Source organism: Schistocerca americana, chromosome 2, assembly GCF_021461395.2.
Source record: "Schistocerca americana isolate TAMUIC-IGC-003095 chromosome 2, iqSchAmer2.1, whole genome shotgun sequence".
Classification (NCBI taxonomy): Eukaryota; Metazoa; Arthropoda; class Insecta; order Orthoptera; family Acrididae; genus Schistocerca; species Schistocerca americana.
Genome location: NC_060120.1, coordinates 1,093,550,106 through 1,093,572,585, shown reverse-complemented (window position 1 = coordinate 1,093,572,585; position 22,480 = coordinate 1,093,550,106). Strand labels below are relative to the sequence as shown.

The 22,480-nt window shown below is 41.2% G+C and overlaps 1 protein-coding gene across 3 annotated transcripts in view; it reads right to left on the bottom strand.

Moving 5' to 3' along the window:
* The window catches only part of LOC124596494 (diphthine methyltransferase), a 140,005-nt gene that overhangs the window by 14,822 nt on the left and 102,703 nt on the right, over positions 1-22,480 (bottom strand). For all 3 annotated transcript variants that reach the window (XM_047135652.1, XM_047135653.1, XM_047135651.1), the window contains one exon: positions 10,528-10,666. In XM_047135652.1, coding sequence (XP_046991608.1) covers positions 10,528-10,666 — 139 coding nt within the window. The remainder of the gene's footprint in view (positions 1-10,527; positions 10,667-22,480) is intronic.

The window sequence follows — 22,480 nt, the reverse complement described above, 5'->3', positions numbered from 1 at the left end:
AGAACAGCGAGAAAGGGGAAGGAGGGGGCGTCCCGCTATACAATGGAAACACGTATGCCCAAAAAACAAGCACTGAAAGCACCTCCTGTTTGGTGGCATGTACAGCTTCACATCACATTGGTAACACATAACCTTGACCTTCTCCCTTGAAAGCCAGAATAAAGGCACCGGTATAGGTGCAGTTGTCTTTATGACCCTCCTGCACACTTCGAACAAAATGAATGCTGTGTTACTCCAGGATAGCCCAGAGTTCCTGATCAGTTTGAAGGATGAGATTCCTACGAAAAAGCACCCCCTGGACCATATTCGGAGACGGGTGTGAGGTAACAGACGTCAGGATGTCACCGAGACGATCACAAGTGTGAAGAGCTGCAAACTGTGAGGCTGAAGCAGCTTTGATCGACAGGGAGCCCGACCGCATCTTACTGAGAGACGCCACTTCGCCATATTTGCCCTCAATATTCTCCACAAAGAACAATTGCTTTATGGTGGTGATTATGTCCCCATCCATCGTAGTACAGACCGGATAGCAGGGAAAGTGTTTTATCCCGAGATGGTGAACCTGGCCCTCCTGCAAGGTGTGGCCAGGAAAGGAACGGCTGCAGGGTCACACGAAGCAGCGTTCAATGACGTGCTACCATTCGAAGAGATGGCCGTTTGAGAATGGTCAGATTTTTACAGTCTGATAGCTGCACACGCCATATGTGCCACAACTAGGGCCATCTGGCACAGCGGCCATTGCTGGCATTCCGATGCTCCGGGATGACAAGCAACAACTATACGGCATACATACGGAGACGACAGCTCAGGAATCAGTAGTGTGATCCCTGTGTCGTCAGGGGGCTCAGCCAAATAGGTACATAACAGCCCTACCACACGGACTGGCTACACGTGCTGGTCACCTAGTTGGGGGAAGGGGGCTACAGTGGGGAAGGATGAGAGAAAGGAATGGGGGGAGAGGAATCCACACCACAGGCTCACACTAAAGACAGAAAATTTAGAAGTGGAGATCAAACACCAAGGGGGAACCAAAAAGTCAGAAAGAATGAAAGAGGAACAAAGTCGCGAGGAATATAGGGAATGAGGTCAATAGCCAGCTCGACATAAATCAGAACAGCGAGAAAGGGGAAGGAGGGGGCAGAGGGGAAGGAGTGAGGATAGGGAGGGAGGGACACGGTGAAGATAATGCAACCCGGGAAGGAAGAACGAGCTGCAATAGCTTGGGGTCCCGTGTGTACCAGACGTGACTCACGAAAGAACCGTGAGCCCCTGGGGAACCCCAGTACTGATATTGCATTTTGTTCTGGTCATTGGGTCCTTAAAGTAAGTCCTCTTTGACACTGATACGTTTTCCCTAAATACATTGGTGAGGAAGGTAATGTGTCAAAAGGTGTATCAAATGAATTGCATCTTCCCTTTTTTATTTTGTAGATTTGCCTTCTTTATTCCTTGTAGTTATTTCAGATTTTTTATTGTTTACAGCTAAATTGTTCTGTTCTTTGTCTTCTGCATGTAAATTACTGTTGCTTCCAGTCAGTTCTCTGCTCGATTCCTGAGGGTTCATAGAGACATAAATCGCACACAGCTGATTTTGCATTGTAGCTATGAATTTTCTCCGATATGTTAGAATGATTTAACGGTAAATGCTTGTTTTATTGTTATTATTTTTATATTCACATGTGTTAAGCATCTATCATGACTGTATCATTACTTCTGAGATAGTTGAACAGCCTGACTTGATTAGTTTTAGTACCCAAAGTTTTTACATGTTTGTTGAACTCCCTAGTGATTTTCTCCACTGATATTAATTTAACCATCTGGTTTTTTAAGTTACTTCAAACTTCCTCTTATGTAAAGCATGGATAGCATCTTCATTGTCATGTTTATTTTCTAGATCTGCAACTACTGCTATGTCATATTCCTCAAATTTTCTTGTACAGTTGTTATTTGTTACTCCATTGAGGGAAGTTTTTGTGCAACACTGTTGCCATGTAGAAGTTAAAATTGTCTAATTTTTTTGTACATCTCATTTCAATACAGCACCATTTGCATCTGACTCAGCCAACTGGCATTATTATGGTTCTCAGCCAACTAGCCAGCTATGACTCTCATCATATGTTGTGCTCGGTAAACTGTGTTCCTAATCGGATTGTTTAATCTACATCTCTCAGCTATGACAGGACCTCAATTCTTAACTGCTGTAGAATATACTAATACATAGTGCCAGTGACAATATATTTCTTAAGTAGAATTAGATGAAATGAGTAGATAACAATTTATTTGCAGTACCACAAAGCAGATCTGTTCAGTATCGGTTTAGGGCCATGACAGCATAAAGCTAACGGCATTTGTTCCACGATCACAGGACCTCAATGTGTGGGACGAGGTATCAGTGTCACTGCTGTGCAAACTACAAATGCAAGTGACATTCAAACAAATATAGAAAATGCATGCTGGGAGATACACCATCACACAATTAGTGGAATAACTGCCACAGTACCTTCAACAAATCTTATGTTGTCATCCCCATTAAGATATGAAAGACAAGCAACAATAAAAATTGCATAAAATATCCCTGTGAAGTATTGTAATGCAATGGCACATTACAAAATTAATGTTTACTAAACCTGTGCCCTGCATGTTACATTAACTGCAACAATAAACAGTATGCAGTTTGTTTATATTTGCTGACTGACTGATCCTAGGATATAAATAGAAAGACATCAACTTGGCTGTGAGTGTAGTGTGCAGATATACTTGTCAAGTAGCCAACATCAAACTATTCACAGATTTGACAGAGCAAGTGGAACCAGTAGGATGTCATTAGTAATCAGAATACTGTCCACTGGCTTTTGGCCCGAAGAAAAAGTAAGATGGGGTGACACCAAAATTTACACGTCACCCAAAAAGGAATTAAGGAGCTTTTTTTGCACTTGGTAGCAGTACACAAGTAAACTATTTTTCTCAGAAGCAGATAATTTGATTCCTCCTCTCAATTCAAAACACTTGTTTCAATATGAAATAAGCACACGGCACAAGATTGACACGAGTTTGTTATTGTAATCACAATCAGAAACATTGAAAACACCTGGAATTTCTCCATTCTTTCATCTGACAGGCTATTTCCTTTCAGCATTACTACCACTCACAGATTCTTATATAGGTACATGTGGATATAGCATGTTTCTGCACAATGCGCCCTATGTGGCGGTTTTTTTTTTTTTTTTTTTTACTAAATTTCTGACACATTCACCCAGAAGTACTCACCCCACATGCAGTACAAAGGTTCTGTGCCAAGTCTGTTGCCTTCACCCCTCTCTCTATTTTACAAAGTCTCGAACAATATTCCAAGCATTCAAAACCCAATATGTAACAACAAGATAAATGTTACAACTGCAAATAAGAAAATGATAGTCGATAATGGACTCGTAGTGACACGCGGTGTTTGCCCAGTCAGATGGCACCTGGCATTAGGTGGTGGGTGGCATATGGCCAGTGGCTGCTGTAGGGCAAAGAAACTGTTGAGTGTGAAATATTCAGATCTCCCCCTCCCCCCCCCCCCCTCCCCCCCCATCAACCATAGACCTTGCCGTTGGTGGGGAGGCTTGCGTGCCTCAGCAACACAGGTAGCCGTACCGTAGGTGCAACCACAACGGAGGGGTATCTGTTGAGAGGCCAGACAAACATGTGGTTCCTGAAAAGGAGCAGCAGCCTTTTCAGTAGTTGCAGGGGCAACAGCCTGGATGATTGACTGATCTGGCCTTGTAACATTAACCAAAACGGCCTTGCTGTGCTGGTACTGCGAACGGCTGAATGCAAGGGGAAACTACGGCCGTAATTTTTCCTGAGGGCATGCAGCTTTACTGTATGGATAAATGATGATGGCGCCCTCTTGGGTAAAATATTCCGGAGGTAAAATAGTTCCCCATTCAGACCTCCGGGCGGGGACTACTCAAGAGGATGTCGTTAACAGGAGAAAGAAAACTGGCGTTCTACGGATCGGAGCGTGGAATGTCAGATCCCTTAATCGGGCAGGTAGATTAGAAAATTTAAAAAGGGAAATGGATAGGTTAAAGTTAGATATAGTGGGAATTAGCGAAGTTTGGTGGCAGGAGGAACAAGACTTTTGGTCAGGTGAATACAGGGTTATAAATACAAAATCAACTAGGGGTAATGCAGGAGTAGGTTTAATAATGAATAAAAAAATAGGAGTTCGGGTAAGCTACTACAAACAGCATAGTGAACGCATTATTGTGGCCAAGATAGACACGAAGCCCACGCCTACAACAGTAGTACAAGTCTAGCTCTGCAGATGATGAAGAAATAGAAGAAATGTATGATGAGATAAAAGAAATTATTCAGATAGCGAAGAGAGACAAAAATTTAATAGTCATGGCTGACTGGAATTCGATAGCAGGAAAAGGAAGAGAAGGAAATGTAGTAGGTGAATATGGATTGTGGGCAAGAAATGAAAGAGGAAGCCGCCTGGTTGAATTTTGCACAGAGCACAACTTAATCATAGCTAACACTTGGTTCAAGAATCATAAAAGGAGGTTGTATACATGGAAGAATTCTGGAGATACTGACAGGTTTCAGGTAGATTATATAATGGTAAGACAGAGATTTAGGAACCAGGTTTTAATCTGTAAGACATTTCCAGGGGCAGATGTGGACTCTGACCACAATCTATTGGTTATGAACTGTAGATTAAAACTGAAGAAACTGCAAAATGGTGGGAAATTGAGGGGATGGGACCTGGATAAACTGAAAGAACCAGAGGTTGTAGAGAGTTTCAGGAAGAGCATAAAGGAGCAATTGACAAGAATGGGGGAAAGAAATACAGTAGAAGAAGAATGGATATCTTTGAGAGATGAAGTAGCGAAGGCAGCAGAGGATCAAGTAGGTAAAAAGACGAGGGCTAGTAGAAATCCTTGGGTGACAGACGAAATACTGAATTTAATTGATGAAAGGAGAAAATATAAAAATGCAGTAAAGGAAGCAGGCAAAAAGGAATACAAACGTCTCAAAAACGAGATCGACAGGAATTGCAAAATGGCTAAGCAGGCGTGGCTAAAGGACAAATGTAAGGATGCAGAGGCTTACCTCACTAGGGGTAAGATAGATACTGCCTACAGAAAAAGTAAGGAGACCTTTGGAAAAAAGAGAACCACTTGTATGAATATCAAGGGCTCAGATGGAAACCCAGTTCTAAGCAAAGAAGGGAAAGCAGAAAGGTGGAAGGAGTATATAGTGGGACTGTACAAGGGAAATCTACTTGAGGGGAATATTATGGAAATGGAAGAGGATGTAGATGATACTGCGTGAAGAATTTGATAGAGCACTGAAAGACCTAAGTCGAAACAAGGCCCCGGGAGTAGACAACATTCCATTAGAACTACTGACAGCCTTGGGAGAGCCAGTCCTGACAAAACTCTACCATCTGGTGAGCAAAATGTATGAGACAGGCAAAATACCCTCAGACTTCAAGAAGAATATAATAATTCCAATCCCAAAGAAAGCAGGCATTGACAGATGTGAAAATTACCGAACTATCAGTTTAATAAGTCACAGCTGCAAAATACTAATGCGAATACTGTACAGAGGAATGGAAAAACTGGTAGAAGCCGACCTCAGGGAAGATCAGTTTGGATTCCGTAGAAATATGGGAACATGTGAGGCAATACTGACCCTACGACTTATCTTAGAAGCTAGATTAAGAAACAGCAAACCTACGTTTCTAGCATTTGTAGACTTCGAGAAAGCTTTTGACAATGTTGACTGGAATAATCTCTTTCAAATTCTGAAGGTGGCAGGGGTAAAATACAGGGAGCGAAAGGCTATTTACAATTTGTGCAGAAACCAGATGGCAGTTATAAGAGTCGAGGGACATCAAAGGGAAGCAGTGGTTGGGAAGGGAGTGAGACAGGGTTGTAGCCTCTCCCCGATGTTATTCAATCTGTATATTGAGCAAGCAGTAAAGGAAACAAAAGAAAAATTCAGAGTAGGTATTAAAATCCACGGAGAAGAAATAAAAACTTTTAAGGTTCGCCGATGACATTGTAATTCTGCCAGAGACAGCAAAGGACTTGGAAGAGCAGTTGAACAGAATGGACAGTGTCTTGAAGGGAGGATATAAGATGAACATCAACAAATGCAAAACGAGGATAATGGAATGTAGTCGAATTAATCAGGGTGATGCTGAGAGAATTAGATTAGGAGATGAGACACTTAAAGCAGTAAAGGAGTTTTGCTATTTGGGGAGCAAAGTAACTGATGATGGTCGAAGTAGAGAGGATATAAAATGTAGACTGACAATGGCAAGGAAATCATTTCTGAAGAAGAGAAATTTGTTAAAATTGAGTATAGATTTATATGTCAGGAAGTCGTTTCTGAAAGTATTTGTATGGAGTGTAGCCATGTATGGAAGTGAAACATGGACGATAAATAGTTTGGACAAGAAGAGAATAGAAGCCTTTGAAATGTGGTGCTACAGAAGAATGCTGAAGATTAGATGGGTAGATCACATAACTGATGAGGAAGTATTGAATAGGATTGGGGAGAAGAGGAGTTTGTGGCACAACTTGACAAGAAGAAGGGATCGGTTGGTAGGATATGTTCTGAGGATGTAGGCTGCAGTACGTACTGGGAGATGAGAGGGTTTAGATGCAGCAGATCAACAGTGGACCAACTATTTACCCTACGTCAAACAACTGAGAAATGCTGGGAATATAATACAGACATGCACATGCTCTTCATTGACTTAAAAAAAGTCTATGACAGTGTACATGTGGGTATTATAATCATGGCACTAAAAGAATTTGAGTTTCCATCAAAAATAATTCGCTTGGTGGCATTGTGTCTAGAACAAACACTCTGTAAAGTGCAGACAAGTACCGGTCTATCAGAACAGTTCAAAGTTCGAACTGGCCTCAGACAGGGAGACACCCTCTCCCCTATATTATTCAACCTTGTGCTGGAAAAAATAGACTGGGAATTTATGAAAACTGACCTCATTGGAATACCCTTAGACAACATGTCCATGACCCGACTGGCATACGTGGATGATATAATCCTAATCAGCGGTAGTAGAGAAGAGCTCAGAAGAATGGCAGGCTCGTAATGCAAGATTGCCAGTAGGGCAGGCCTGCAAGTCAGTGAAGATAAGACAGAATACATGGTCCTGAGCAAGTCAGCAACAGATGGGGACCCGCTCACTGTGGGCAGTCTCCGATTCAAAATGTCAAATACTTGCAAATACCTTGGTAGTTTCTGCAATGATCAGAACATCTGTGAAATCAAAATAAATGCAAGAATTGTTGGAGGCAACAGAGCATACGTTAGCCTTCAGGATGTGCTGAAGAAAAGATCCCAGTCAAGAAGTTTTAAGATCAGGCTGTACCAAAGTATGATTATGCCAGTGGGTATGTACAGTTGTGAAAGCCTGACCCTTAGGAGAACAGACGAAGAGAAACTACTTGTTTTCGAATGAAAAATCCTCAGAAAAATATATGGTCCTGTGATAGATTCACAAACAGGGGAATGGAGAATTTGACAAAACCAAGAATTAAAAGAGCTTTACCCATCAGCCTGACATTATAAAATGAATAATAGGAAGATGGTTGACCTTGGCTGGACATGTAGCAAGGATGAATGAAGGGAGGATATCCCACGATGTGTTTCTGGGAGCTGTAGCTGGAAGGAGATATCGAGGATGGCCGCGGACAAGATGGAAGGACAGTATTGACAAGAACACTGAGGACATGGGACTAGGAGCGGGTGAGTGGTGGCAGGAGGCTCGCAATCAGGAGTGATGGAGGAGTGTGGAGCAGGATATGGTCACTAAGGCCCAAGCCATGGATAAGTAAGTAAGTAAGTTTTAATTGTAATTTCTGTAAATTTAACTTTAAACAATGTTTAGCTTCAGGACCTATTATTGTGACGATATATAAGAGCCCGATTTTTGGTTGCGGGATAGTCAGTTCATGGCCGAGTTTCACAAGAGTAACCTGTGCTGGTTAGAACAACAACAATGCTTCAAATTAACTGTGGAATAAGTGTCTGCTCCATATATACCTGATCATTCTTCAAGAACTGTGAACTTTGTGGTTAGGTTTTTACTGCTCGTAGATGTTCAACAGTAAATTATTGTAGCGGTATGTGGAGGTTCGCCTGCTAAATTTTAATGAGGGTTATTGGAAGTTATAAAACAGTGCACTGGCCATATGACTGTGTATTATTAGGGGGTTGTGAAAAGTGAAATTAAAGTACTGTTAAATGCAACTGTGTATCTGTTGGCTACGTTATTTACTGTAGTCTGTTTCCAAATTACAAACCCCAATTTTCAGCCAGTGTAGCAAGGCAGTAGTCAACACTGAGGATAACAAATGAAGAAATAAAAACAGGTGAACTGCTACAATATGTACACTCTAATGGGTTTACTGCTAATACTAACAATCTGTTTCTGAGAAACTGTGTGTTACACTACAGCAATGCAAGACAGAACAATAATTTCCATGTAGATTTTCTCTCTTTACATACAGGTCAATGTAAGGGTCTTTACTACAGTGTGAAGGTCTTCATTGAGTTTCCATCTGATATAATGCATGAAATAGGGAATCTCCATAGATTAAAAAAAACACACACATACCTTATTGACTACTCAGTCTATAAATTATCGGGTGGTCTAGAATCAGTATTTGAAGATTCATGACAGCTGAATGACAAGTAGTAAACTGACATCTAGTTGCAAAGAATGTTGCTAGTCAATGTTCTATGACAAATATTGAAGTGTTAATACAGATAGTTAGCTAGCAATATGTGACAAACTCTAGATATTTAATACAACTGAGAAAGCAAGAGCTTGTGGTGCAGTAGAATGCACATATGTCCTAATATGGGGTCAAACACTGAGATTTAAAGGGCTTGTATGGAGGAGGAAGTGTTGGCTCATATATAAACTGTTACTGTGCCATTTACATTTTTATATGTATTGCTTGAGGTTCTTGTGAATGGCAGAATAGCAATTAGCAGTTGACAATGGGTCAGAGGTGGAAGGGGGAGAAATGTAATGTGACCAGTAGATAGCAAACCACCTCTGACAGCTGTTGCACTCACAGTGGAGGGAGGGCAAATGGTGCAGCATAATGTCATCCACAGGTGAACATACAAAATGTAATCATAATTGTAAAAATGTCATGTTAAATGAAAATGTGAGTTCTTTGAATGTTCTCATGATGGTGATACCAGACACCAAACTTTCACTGAAGGCAGCTTGTAGCCAGCATATTGAATAAACATGAATGTTAACTGCAGGTTTGTCGATAAAAATTTGTGCGAATAAAACAATAACAAAAAAAGTCAGCCTAAATTTGGTAGATCTATGTGACCTATAAAATGGTAATGCGATTGAGCATTTCTGGTCATAACAACATACAACGTAGAAAAACAACAAAATTTGTTAAACCACAATGAATCAAAATAATTATTACTATATCCTAGATTATTAAAAACAAATGTCAAAAGCTTTTTACAAAGTAGAAGCATTCATATTAATGGTCCTATGTTATATTTAGTTTAAGACATCAGAGACATTTTATTTAAGTTTAACAATTATTAAATACTGCCTGTTACCCATGGCTATGCTCGCAAATCGATAGTTCAGTTATGACGAGTGATGGTACCCCAGTAAGCTATTGTACACGCAATAACGTCAACTGCATTCACGTGTCTGCCTCTTCTTGTAAGCACAGCTCACAGTGGGCCCTGACGCAACACACGGCAACACACAGCACTGCTGCTGAGTGGTGCCTGTGGAGGGGCATTGGCATCTGTACATTGTACGGCATATACAGTTTGCTACAAATTTAATAATTTTTTAACTCGGTTTATGTTCACTGAGGTGAGAAAAAGATATTCCATTCTTTCCTTCATCCTCCTAGTGGTTCTGCTCATGGTTCAAGCTATCTCCATACCACATTTCATCAACATTGGTTCAATGGTTTAGTTGCCTGGAAATATAACCAACAGAGTTAATTCTGCATTTAACAATATTGGTATGGAAGTGAGGATTACACACAATGAGGATTGTATAAGTATTGTACCCCAACCCTCAGCCAAGGCTGTGCTTGCATGTCAATAGAGAGAGAGAGAGAGAGAGAGAGAGAGAGAGAGAGAGAGAGAGAGAGAGAGACTCACCACTCTCACACTCACTCTCTCTCTCTCTCTCTCTCTCTCTCTCTCTCTGAAACACACACACACACTAGCAGCTGCAATAGACGCATCTCCAGTGCCAGATTTGTGTGTGTGTGTGTGTGTGTGTGTGTGTGTGTGTGTGTGTGTGTGTGTGTGTGTGTTTTTTGTTTACTAGACTAATAAATCCTTGACCAACAGATATAAAATAAAAAATATATATGTTTGTGATGGAAGACATTGGGAATATCAAATTTGCACATAACTGCACAAGGAAAAAAAAAATTGCAGGCCAAATTTTTACATATAATGTCATATGATTTATGCCACAGAACATACCTTCCTGAAACCAATGTATTGGGATGCATTGCATTGCAGTGTAGGCTTGTCACACCTGTTTCGTGACTCTTATTTGTTACTGTTGGTTGACTAACGCCACATCTCAAATCGAAGGTGTGAAACTTGCAGTCATCTCCACCTTTCACAACAGAAAAAATGGTTTCTATGTGTAATAACATTCACCTGTGTTCTTTTTGGAAAGAATTGGCAAGTTTTAAATGATCATGATGTCATGATAAAACTTTTTAAGACCAAGAATCTGCTATCACTTTCCATTCAAATCTATAAGGGTATTCATGATAATATAATTACAATTAAAATATAGATTACAAAATACCAGGGGCGTTCAATAAGTAATGAAACACTTTTTTTTAACCCTATTTTTCAACAATCTCCAATCAATGTGATGGCCTTATACCACCACACTGAGAGGGCCTGTATGCCCACATGGTAGCACCCTACTGACCGATGTCAGAGTCAGTGTCTTGCTGCACTGATACCCTTTTCATAATTCGTATACTGATTCCTGCAGAGTGCATCCTTCATTGAGCCAAACAGACGGAAGCTCTTTATGGGCTTCTGTTAGGAAATGAGAAACCCAGAAGGCAAACATCTTTGAGTATCCCCACTTGTGGGCAGTAAGTTGTTCAACTGTGATTCAACGATCACCTCAAATGAAAGTGTCCCAATGTTCCAACACTGCAGGAGTCACAGCTGTGTACGGCCAGCTGGCACATGGGAGATCGGACAGGTTTGCACCTCGTTGCGACGTTGACAGGTACCTCGCCCGATGACTCGCCCTGCTTCTTTTCACTGCCAGGTTGCCGTAGACATTCTGGGAGCATCTATGAATATTTTCGATGCTCTGGTTTTCCACCAAAATGAATTCAGTGAGAACTCCATATCTCTATTACATATGCCACTTTGAAGGCTACGTATAGTGCTGCCACCTATTGGAACTTTATGAAACTACGGGGGTTGAAGCAGGAATATTCCACAATGTTCCACAATAAATTCTGCATTTTTTCAAATGAAACTGGTTGAGAAAAAAATGTATTGGATTACTTATTGAATGCCCCTCATGCAGGTCACATGAAGTAGAAAAATAAACATGGCAAGGTAAGTTTTCGTAGAATGCAAACAATCTAGGAGTTTAGGAGACCACAACCAAATAGTTACATAGTTGCATGCTGAGTCATTTAGAGGCACACAAAAAGGGATGAGAGCTTTGCTAGCTTTTGGACAAATTCTTTAACAAAACACACACACACACACACACACACACACACACACACACACACACACACACACACACAGTGCAGCTGCATTTGTCTGAAAGCTAAAAACATTTTAATTGTTTTTTTGTGTGCCTGTTGATGACTCAGTGCTTCTACTATTTGGTGAAAAGCAGAAAATTATTACACTATATGTATTACAGTGCTGTGTTGAAACTTTTTTCCTTGTAGCCATATGGAATGTCGCTAAAAGTTGCTGCCATGTGCAATGAGCAATTAACACATAACTGATGTGAGCACCTCTTACTGCATTCCTTAATTTACATTTTAAAGAGATGGTGCAAACAAATTCAGTGAGGGTGACACTTGAAACAACTCCACTTGTGCAAATAATGTACAGGAGTACCCGTGGTTATTCCCAAATATTGTCAGGAAGATTCCTGTACATAACTTGATAATTTTCCAGTAATTTTGCCTTTATGTCGTCATAGGTGGCCTGCTTCAGTTATCTTTTCATTAATAATGGTAGGGTCTAATCCACCTAATTTCTGGCATTGGGGGGTTAGCAAGTGTTGGAGATGGTCAATTTCACAGTGGTACTCTGAGAAAAATAGGTAAAATGGCACTGAAATTATTAAAAGCTGTGTGCTTACAACCATGGTCTGAAACTGAACCCACATTTAAAACTGGAATATGAGGGTAGACTCTAAAGACATGTCAATATGTATAGTATTCAACTGTGTTCCCACAGAGGTTTGAAACCTGCTTTGCATATAAATCAACAAAGAGAAACCTTTGGTGACAGAGAAGACCAACAATAGAATTAGCAAATAAGTAGGAAAAAAGTGCACGACCAACTGTTCTGGGAGACGGTGAAGCACCACAGAACAAGTTGATGTGGGAATTATAAGTAGTGCCAGTGTAGACCAGAATAAGAAGTACAGCATCATATACAGAATACAGTGCAACCAGCAATGAGGGATGGCCGCTAGTGTGAGTACTGCTGAAGATATATGCAGCACAAACATGTTGATGCTTTCTTGACCATTTAGATAAATTGCCTGATGGCTTCTGCACTCAAATGTCGGTGCAACAGCTACATATAATCTGCAGCTGCAAGCTCGATTCCAGTCCACCACCAGCAGTGGAGGGTGAGCCACTCTTGACGGCTAAATGTCAGAAAAAACATCGAACAATTAAGAGACAAAGAACATAAGACAGAAGACAACAGGCAATTTGTTATATATGTATGGGGTATAAATTGCAATTTGTAATTGGAAAAACAATTTCTTGGTAGGGAAGGGTCAGCACTGTATCTGGGATGGAGACTGCTCTACAGGTATAGAATTAACTTTGGGTATGCTTTCGGCAAAATGTGTTGGGCCCTTAGGTTTTCATGTTGTACGTTAATGATCTTGCACACAATATTAATAATAACCTCAGATGATGCAGTTATATATACCGGGCGAGTCGGAAATCGCAGTACACCCCCGTTACTTCAAAAACGCTGCAGGAATGGGGAAACCAAAATTTTCCAGCAAGGTATGGGTGAGGTGGTCCAACTTTTATGCTATGCACTGAACATGGGTGCCATCTTGAAATCGGCCATCTTGAATCTAAGCTTTTTTTTATGTAAAGGGGGGGGAGGGGGGGTCATGCGACATATCAAATAACATCAGCATTTTCTGACATGTTCATTCCTGCAGTCAGATTTGAAGTAGCAGGTATAGTTCAAAAGTTACAACACATTTTGGTAGAAATTACAGATTGAACTGTTCTTCATAAAGGACAGTCATTTAATATGTTCAACACTGTGTCCCTCACGGTCAATGCACATTTGAAGGCACTGAATCCAACTGTCTTGCATTCACAAAGGTTTTCCACAGAAATGCCAGCTAATGCTTCTTCAATGCATTTCTCGAGATGGTGTCTGTTCCTTATTGTCTCCACATATACGGGTTGCTTTAAATCACCCAACAGATAAAAGTGGAGCAAGATCAGGTGATCTGGGTGGCCACTCCATGGAACCACATCAGCCAAACCAATGTCCACAAAACTGACCATCTAACCACTGAGTAACAACTGCTCTGTTATGAGGTGGAGTCCCATCCTGTTGAAATTAAGAGGGAAAGCTGTCGTCTTCATTAAGAACTAACAGAAACACCACTTCTTGCAGCATTTCCAGATAGCATTGAGCATTTAGGTTCTGGTCCATGAAAATGGGTCAACTTCCACACCACACCATAATCTTTATGTCACCAGCTACCTCAGACAGTTCCATCCAATGTGAATTCTGGTTACTCCAGTATCTGTGGTTGTGATGGTTGACTTCACCACTGACAAAAAAGTTTGTTTCATCACTGAACAAGATACTTTGTGCAAAAGAGTGATCTTGTTGAACTTGCTCTGGGGCCCACATATGCAAAACTGCATACGTCTGTCTGTGTCATCCCCTGCTAGGTGCCAGAGTAGCCGAATCTCGAACAGATGCTATCAGTAAGCACGAAGGATTCGTAGGATAGATGCCTGGCTAATTCCACATTGTATGACAAACACTATGTGCTGCAGTGTGGGCTCTTCACAAAGAATGCCAAAACCACTGTCGGGGTTGTATCATCAGTAGCATTTTTTGGACGGCCACTCTGTCCCTTAGCCACAGTCCCACTTTCTCCGAATTAGGAAATTAAGCATCTGTCAGTGTCATGTGAAATTGGAGGTCTGTCTGGGAGCTGGTTGTTAAAATCTCCCACTGCAACATGGACACTCCATTCTACAGACATTAAAATAACCTCAGTTTTCTCTTCTTTCGTCAAAGCCATCTTCAGTTACCTGAACCATAACTGCTATTTCAAACATGTTTACAGGAATGCCCTTGTCAGGAAATGCTGATGTCATACGATGTATCACACGACTCCCTTCCGATTTAAGAAAACTGGCTTAGATTCAAGATGAAACAATGGAAACTCTATGTAGGAATATCAACAATGTAGGAAAAGACAGATTGCTGTTTATTGTAAAGAAGACACATCAAGTTATAGACAGGCACAATTAAAAGACACTCACATATAATTTTTGGCCACAGCCTTTGTTAGTAAAACACACACACACACACACACACACACACACACACACACACACACACACACAGAGAGAGAGAGAGAGAGAGAGAGAGAGAGAGAGAGAGAGAGAAGTACGCACACCTCATGCACACGACTGTCAACTCCAGAATCTGGGGCCGGAATGCAACATCACGTGGGATGCAAGCAGGAATCTGCACGGTGTGGGGAAATGGAAGGGATAGTAGTTTATGGGTGGGGAGAGAGACGAACACTGTCTGGCAGAGTTCCAGGGACTCGATTGTCACCAGGTGCAGCATTGGAAGGTTGTGGGGCAAGGAGTTGGGGGAAAAAAGGAACAAAAAAGGAGAGAAGTGAGGAAAGATGGGCAGATGCGTTGGCAGGGGGCTGCAAATAAACGCGATGGGAAATGAGAATGGGGAGGAGACAATAGGACGGACGGGGTGGAAACTGTCGGGTGGAGGGCATTTGGACAGTACGTTACCGTAGGTCGAGGCCGGGATATTTACAGGAGCGGAGAATGTGTCGTAAGGGTAGCTCTCACCTCCACAGTTAAGAAAAGCTGCTGGTGGAGGGAAGGATCCAGATGGCTCAGGTAGTAAAGCAGAATACATCAACCCAGCACTTCCTAGTCTAGTCCTGTCACACATTTATTTACCCCATAAGAGGCCACCAGTCATTTACCAGCTCTGCTGCAAACATTGCACAGCTTTTTATATTGGTTCGAATACCAACTAATTGTCCACCGGGGTTAACGGCTACCAAAGTAGACCACCCTGTGGCACAACACACAGCTGAACACAACAATGGCTGCTGCACTACTTGAGCCGTCTGGGTCCTTCCCTCCACCAACAGCTTTTCTGGAGTATGCAGATGGGAGTTATCCTAACAACACATTCTCCATTCCCGTAACTAACTCTGCCTCAACCTACAGTAACATACTGTTCCCGTGCCCTCCATCCAACGGTTTCCACTCCCTCTGTCCTATCATCTCCTCCCCACTCTCATCTCCCACCTTCTTTATTTGTTGCCCCCTGCCAAGGTATCTGCTCATCTTTCCCTGCTCCTCTCATTTTTTGTTCGTTTTTCCCACCTCCTTACCCCACAACCTCCTGGTGCTGCACCTGTTGGCATTCCAGTCCCTGCACACTCCACCAAACAGCTTTCGCCTCTCTCCCCACCCATACAGTACCTTCCCTTCCCCTTGCCCACCCTCTACAGATTGCTGCTTGCATCCCATGTGATGCTGCATTGCAGTTGGTGGTCATGTGTGCTTGAGGTGTGTGTGTGTGTGTGTGTGTGTATTTTAGTTTTACTGGTGAAGGTGGTGGTTGACAGCTATATGTGAGTGTCTTAATTGTGCCTGTCTGCAGCTGGACATGTCATCTATACAGTAAGTAGCAATCTGTCTTTTCCTACATTGTTTAGCTTCAAGATGGCCAATTTTAAGATGGCACCCATGTTCGGTACATACCGTAAAATATAGATCAACTCACCAGTATCCAACTGGAATATTAGAGTTTCCCCATTCCTGTAAGGTTTTTGACATAATAGGGTGTACAGTGACTTCTGACCCGTCCTGTAGATTAGGTTAGTACTGCCTGCAGAAAGCTGCACAAATATTCAGTTGAATCTCGAAAAAATTTTAGAGTGGTGCAATTATTGGTAACTTGCTTTAAATGTTCAGAAATGTAAAACTGCATGCTTCACAACATGAATAAAAATTGAAGTGTCCCACAACTACAGTATCAGTGATGCACAATTCAAATTCGTCAGCTCGTACAAATACCTGATGCGACACGGTAGGGATATGAAATGGAATGATCGCATTAGCTCAGTTGTAGGTAAAGCAGGCTGCCCACTTTGGTTTACCAGTAGAATACTAGGGAAAGATCTTTCATCGGAAAAATTCCCTTCAGATGCTCACATCTTCAGATCGAGTCCTCTCTGCACCTGTACACCTGTATGACTTCCTATCACTACTTAAATCATTAGGTCAATTTCATAATTGTCTCTTCACAATCCCTCTCCATCATCCCTCTCTCACCTCCCTTGGCCCCTACAAGATTATCTAAGATATATTGGTCAAACCACTCAGGACATCTAACTGTGGCTTTTTACTTTACTCTCACTGAGAAGCTCCCTGCCTTTTTAGACCAACATCTTCAACCAACCGTTCATAGCCTATCCTTTGACTAAAAGGTGCTAATCACTCTTACCACTGGCTCTCAACAATTCCTGGCGCTTCACCACCTGTCTCCCTGTTTATCAATGCCGATGCCACTTCCCTTTATATCAGTATCCCCAATCCTCACAATGTTGCCGATGTCGAACGCTACCATCTCTGACAACTGGCTGAATCGAAATGTACCTCTTCCAGCCTGGTAAACGGGACTAACCGTACTCTCACTCGTAACTATTTCCACATTAAAGATACTGTCTACAAATAAATCCACGACACTGCCATTGTCATTCAAATATGACTGCCCTATGCCAACATGTTCACAGGTCATATACACCGATGAGCCAAAACATTATGAATACCAGCTAAACAGCTTGTTTGTCCATCTTTGGAACAAAATACGTCACTGATTCTGCATATCCAGAATCGGTAAGGTTTGTGGAGGTATGTGGCAATTCATCTCTACTCACAAGTCATGTAATTTACATAAATAACAAGCCGCTGATCTGCATATGCGGTGATGGTGCCCGATAGTGACCCAGATGGGTTCCGTAGGATTTTCGTCATGTGAACTTGGTCACCGATACACCAATGAGAGTGCACTATAATGCTCCTCAAACCACTGTCGCATAGACAATTATATTGCTGAAAGATGACACTGCCGTCGGGGAAGACACTGAGCACGAAGCAATGTAGGTGGTTCACAGTTAACAATTACTACCAAATGTCCCAGACAAGTGCAGGAGAATATCTCTCATAGCATAATACTGCTACCACAAACCTGTGTCCGTGGCACATTGCACCTTTCAAGCTGCCATTCACCTTGACGAAGGCGTTCATGAAGATGACCATCGACTTAATGTAGCAAAAGCGTTATTTTTATTTTTGATTTACACGTCAAGTTCCGTAGGACCAAATTGAGGACCGAATCTCCAAGGTGATGGAACGTGTCAGTACATAATATTTCAATGTAAAAGTAATACCAGATAAAAATAAGTCAAGCCATCAGTTTAAGTACATGCACTCAACAATACAACAAGAACCAGCTTCATTTTTCAAGGAACTTCTCGACAACATAGAACGAGTGACCCATGAGGAAACTATTCAGATTCAATTCGAAAGTGTGTGGATTACTGAGAAGATTTTTGAATCCTTGTGCTACCTTATAGAAAATGGATGCAGTAGTATAATGCACATCTTTCTGCACATGAGTTAAAGAAGTCCGATCCAAATGCAGGTTTGATTTCTGCTGAGTATTAAATGAGTGAAAGCTGCTTATTCTTGGGAATAAGCTGATATTGTTAACAAGAAATGACAGTAAAGAATATATGTATTGAGAGGCCTATGTGAAAATACCCAGATTATGAACAGGAGTCAACAAGAGGTTAACAAACTTACACAACTTATTGCCCGAACCACCCATTTCTGAGCCAAAAATATCCTTTTATAATGGTAAGAGTTACCCAAAAATATAATGCCATATGACATAAGTGAATGAAAATAATCAAAGTAGACTAATTTTCGTGTCAAACAATCACTTACATCAGATACCATTCGAATAGTAAAAATGGCAGCAATAAGTCTCTGAACAAGATCCTGAACGTGGGCTTTCCATGAAAGTTCACTATCTATCTGAACACCTAGAAATCTGAACTGTTCAGTTTCATATGCCCATTCTATGAAATTAAAATGGCAGGTTTAGTTGAATTGTCTGTTAGAAACTGTAAAAACTGAGTCTTACTGTGATTTAGCATTAGTTTATTTTCTACAAGCCAGGAACTTGGGTCATGTACTACACTATTTGAAACTGAGCCAATGTTGCACACAACATCCTTTACTACCAAGTTAGTGTCATCAGCAAACAGAAATATTTTAGAGTTACCCGTAATACTAGAGGGCAAATCATTTATATAAATAAGGAACAGGATCCCTGGGGCATCCCCCATTTGACTGTACCTCACTCACACCCCACATCACAGCCATTCTGAGCACTGTGAATACAGTACAGTCTGTTGCTAAAGTAAGAGGTGAAAGAATTGTGAGCTACTCCCCGTATTCCGTAATGGTCCAACTTCTGGAGCAATATTTGTGATCAACACAATCAGATGCCTTATTTAAATCAAAAAATATTCCTTGCATTCGAAACCTTTTGTTTAACCAACCCAGTACCTCACAGAGAAAAGAGAATATAGCATTTTCAGTTGTTAAACAACTTCTAAAGCCGAACTGTACATTTGATAGGAAATCGTGTGATATAAAATGATCAATTATCCATACATACAGTCTTTTCAATAACTTTTGCAAACGCTGATGACATAGATATAGGTCTAAAATTATCTACATTATCCCTTTCTCCCTTTTTATAAAGGGGCTTTATTACTGAGTACTTTAATCGTTCAGGAAACCGACCATTCCTACAGGAAAAATTACAAATATGGCTAAATTCAGGGCTAAAATGTGCAGCACAGTACTTTAATAATCTGCTAGACACTCCATCATAACCATGAGAGTCCTTAGTCTTCAGTGATTTAATTATTGACTCAATCTCCCCCTTGTCTGTATCACAGATGAGTCTTTCAGACAACAGTCTCGGTGAGGCATTTGCCAAGAATGTTATACGATTCCCTGTAGAAACTAAATTTTTATTTAATTCACCAGCAATATTCAGAAAATGAGTGTTAAATACTGTACACATATCTGATTTATCAGTAACAGAAATATTTTTACTGCGAACTGACTTTATATCGTTGACCTTGTGCTGCTGACCAGACACTTCCTTCACAACTGACCATATGGTTTTAATTTTATCCTGTGAATTAGCTATTCTATTTGCATACCACATACTCTTTGCCTTCCTGATAACATTTTTAAGCACCTAACAATACCGTTTGTAATGGGCTACAGTAGGTTGATTGTGACTACTTCTAACATTTTGATATAATTCCCACTTTGTTCTACCTTATATCCTTATCCCACTCGTCAGCAACCCTGGCTGCCTATTACTGCTAGAACATTCTAATGGAAAGCAACTCTAAAAGAACACGAGAAATGTGTTAAGGAAAGCATTGTATTTGTCATCTGTTATTGGCATTATAAACATCCTGCCACTCTTGTTCTTTGATGAGTTTTAAAAAGCTCTCTACTGCCGCTGGATTAACTTTCCTACATACTTGGTAATTGTATGTGACATTTGTTCAAGTACAAAAGCCTTTTAGTGTTAAAATTTGTGTATCATGGTCTGAAAGGCCATTCACCCTTTTACTAACAGAATGCCCATCTAGTAAAGAAGAATGAATAAAAATATTGTCTATGGCTGTGATACTGTTCCCCTGCACCCTAGTTGGAAAAAACACAATCTGCATCAGATCATAAGAATTTAGGAGATCTACCAACATATTTTTTCTTGCACCATCATATACTCAATTAATATTGAAGTCAACACATATAACTAATTTCTAGTACTTCCCATAAAGTGAATCAAGTACCCTCTCTAGCTTGAACAGAAATGCTCTGCAGTCAGTGTTAGGGGACTTATAAACAACAACAATTAGAAGTTTAGTTTCACTACATTAAACTGCCCCTGCACAACATCCAACTACTGTTCAGCGCAGTGCCGTGATACATTTATGGACCCACTCCACAAGGAACTCCTTGAAAAATGACCAGCTAATCTGCATCCTGGTAAAGGCAGCTTCTGAATTGTCAAATTATTTAAGTGGTGCTCCGATATACCAATAATTTCAGAGTCAACATCTATACTATAAGCAGTTCACTAACTTTATCTCTAATACCTCTTATAATCTGATGAAATATGCTAATTCCTTCTCTATTTGGTAAAATGACATCCTCTGAAGGTGATCTCTTAGTTAGAGGGACTTCCTTTAAGAAGGTATGCCTATCAGCTGACTTCAATCTAAAAAAATGTGCAGCTCTAACACCAACTACCACAGGAATTTTCCATGAGTGATCCCACCACCACCCACTACACTGTCACCTACAACCTTTGCCAGCCTCCCCTTCCCATACCTATTGAGGTGCAGGCCATGCCTACTGAAATCCGATCTACTGATAGACCCTACTGGCACCACTGAAATGTGACCCATGCCCCTATGTGCTATCAGTGCCCTCCCCAGCCCCATGTTAACGTGACTAACAGCCGAATTAAGGTGAGGCCGATGATAATGCTGAAACAGTTGCACGAAATGCACATTAGTGCCACCAGTTTGAGTAGCTATCTTTATCAGGTCACCACCTACATCATATTCCCTGTCTCTATCAAGACTGTTCCCTGCTCCACCCACTATCACTACCTGATCCTCCTCCATAAAATTCCTACTAACTCCCCTATGCTGTCAGTCACTTGAGCCAACCCTGCACTAGGCTTCACAATGCTGGTGACCTGGTACTCACTCCCCAACACTTCCTGCAACTACTGGTCCACACCTCTACTGTGCAAACTACCTAGCAACAGAACCTCCTTCTTTCTGTTAGACTTTGCAACTGACCTAGGCTTCCTAATTGCTGAGGACTGCTGTATGTTTCCTACACCTACAGCTACAAGAGGCTCCTCTCCACTCAACTCTGACAGTTGGTCAAATCTGTTGTATATACATAAAGTACAACTGTTTGAATACCTCCTCCTCCTAGCTGCCTTCTTGCCAACTGCAAGTTCCCATTCCCCAGCACACTTCAGCCTCCTCAACCTATCTAGTTCTACATCTACATCTGCATCCATACTCTGCAAGACACCTGACAGTGTGTGGTGGAGGGTACCTTGAGTACCTCTATCGGTTCTCCCTTCTATTCCAGTCTCGTATTGTTCATGGAAAGAAAGATTGTCGGTATGCCTCTGTGTGGGCTCTAATCTCTCTGATTTTATCCTCATGGTCTCTTTGTGAGATATACGTAGGAGGGAGGAACATACTGCTTGACTCCTCGGTGAACGAATGTTCTCGAAACTTCATCAAAAGCCTGTACCGAGCTACTGACTGTCTCTCTTGCAAAGCCTTCTACTGGAGTTTATCTATCATCTCCGTAATGCTTTTGCGATTAGTAAATGATCCTGTACTGAAGCGCGCTGCTCTTGCTTGGATCTTCTCTATCTCTTCTATCAACCCTATCTGGTATGGATCCCACGCCAGTGAGCAGTATTCAAGCAGTGGGTTAACAAGTGTACTGTAACCTACTTCCTTTGTTTTCAGACTGCATTTCCTTAGGATTCTTCCGGTGAATCTCAGTCTGGAATCTGCTTTACTGACGATTAATTTTATATGGTCATTCCATTTTAAGAGGAAGTGGGATATGTCCGGAAATGCTGAAGATGGGCAAGCATACAAAAGTGCAAAGAAGGAGGCAAAACGAGCCATGGCTAAAGCTAAAGCTGAATCAGTAAGGGAGGCATACGAACAACTACAGAAAAATCAGGATATGAGACAATTGATACGGATAGGCAACTCAAG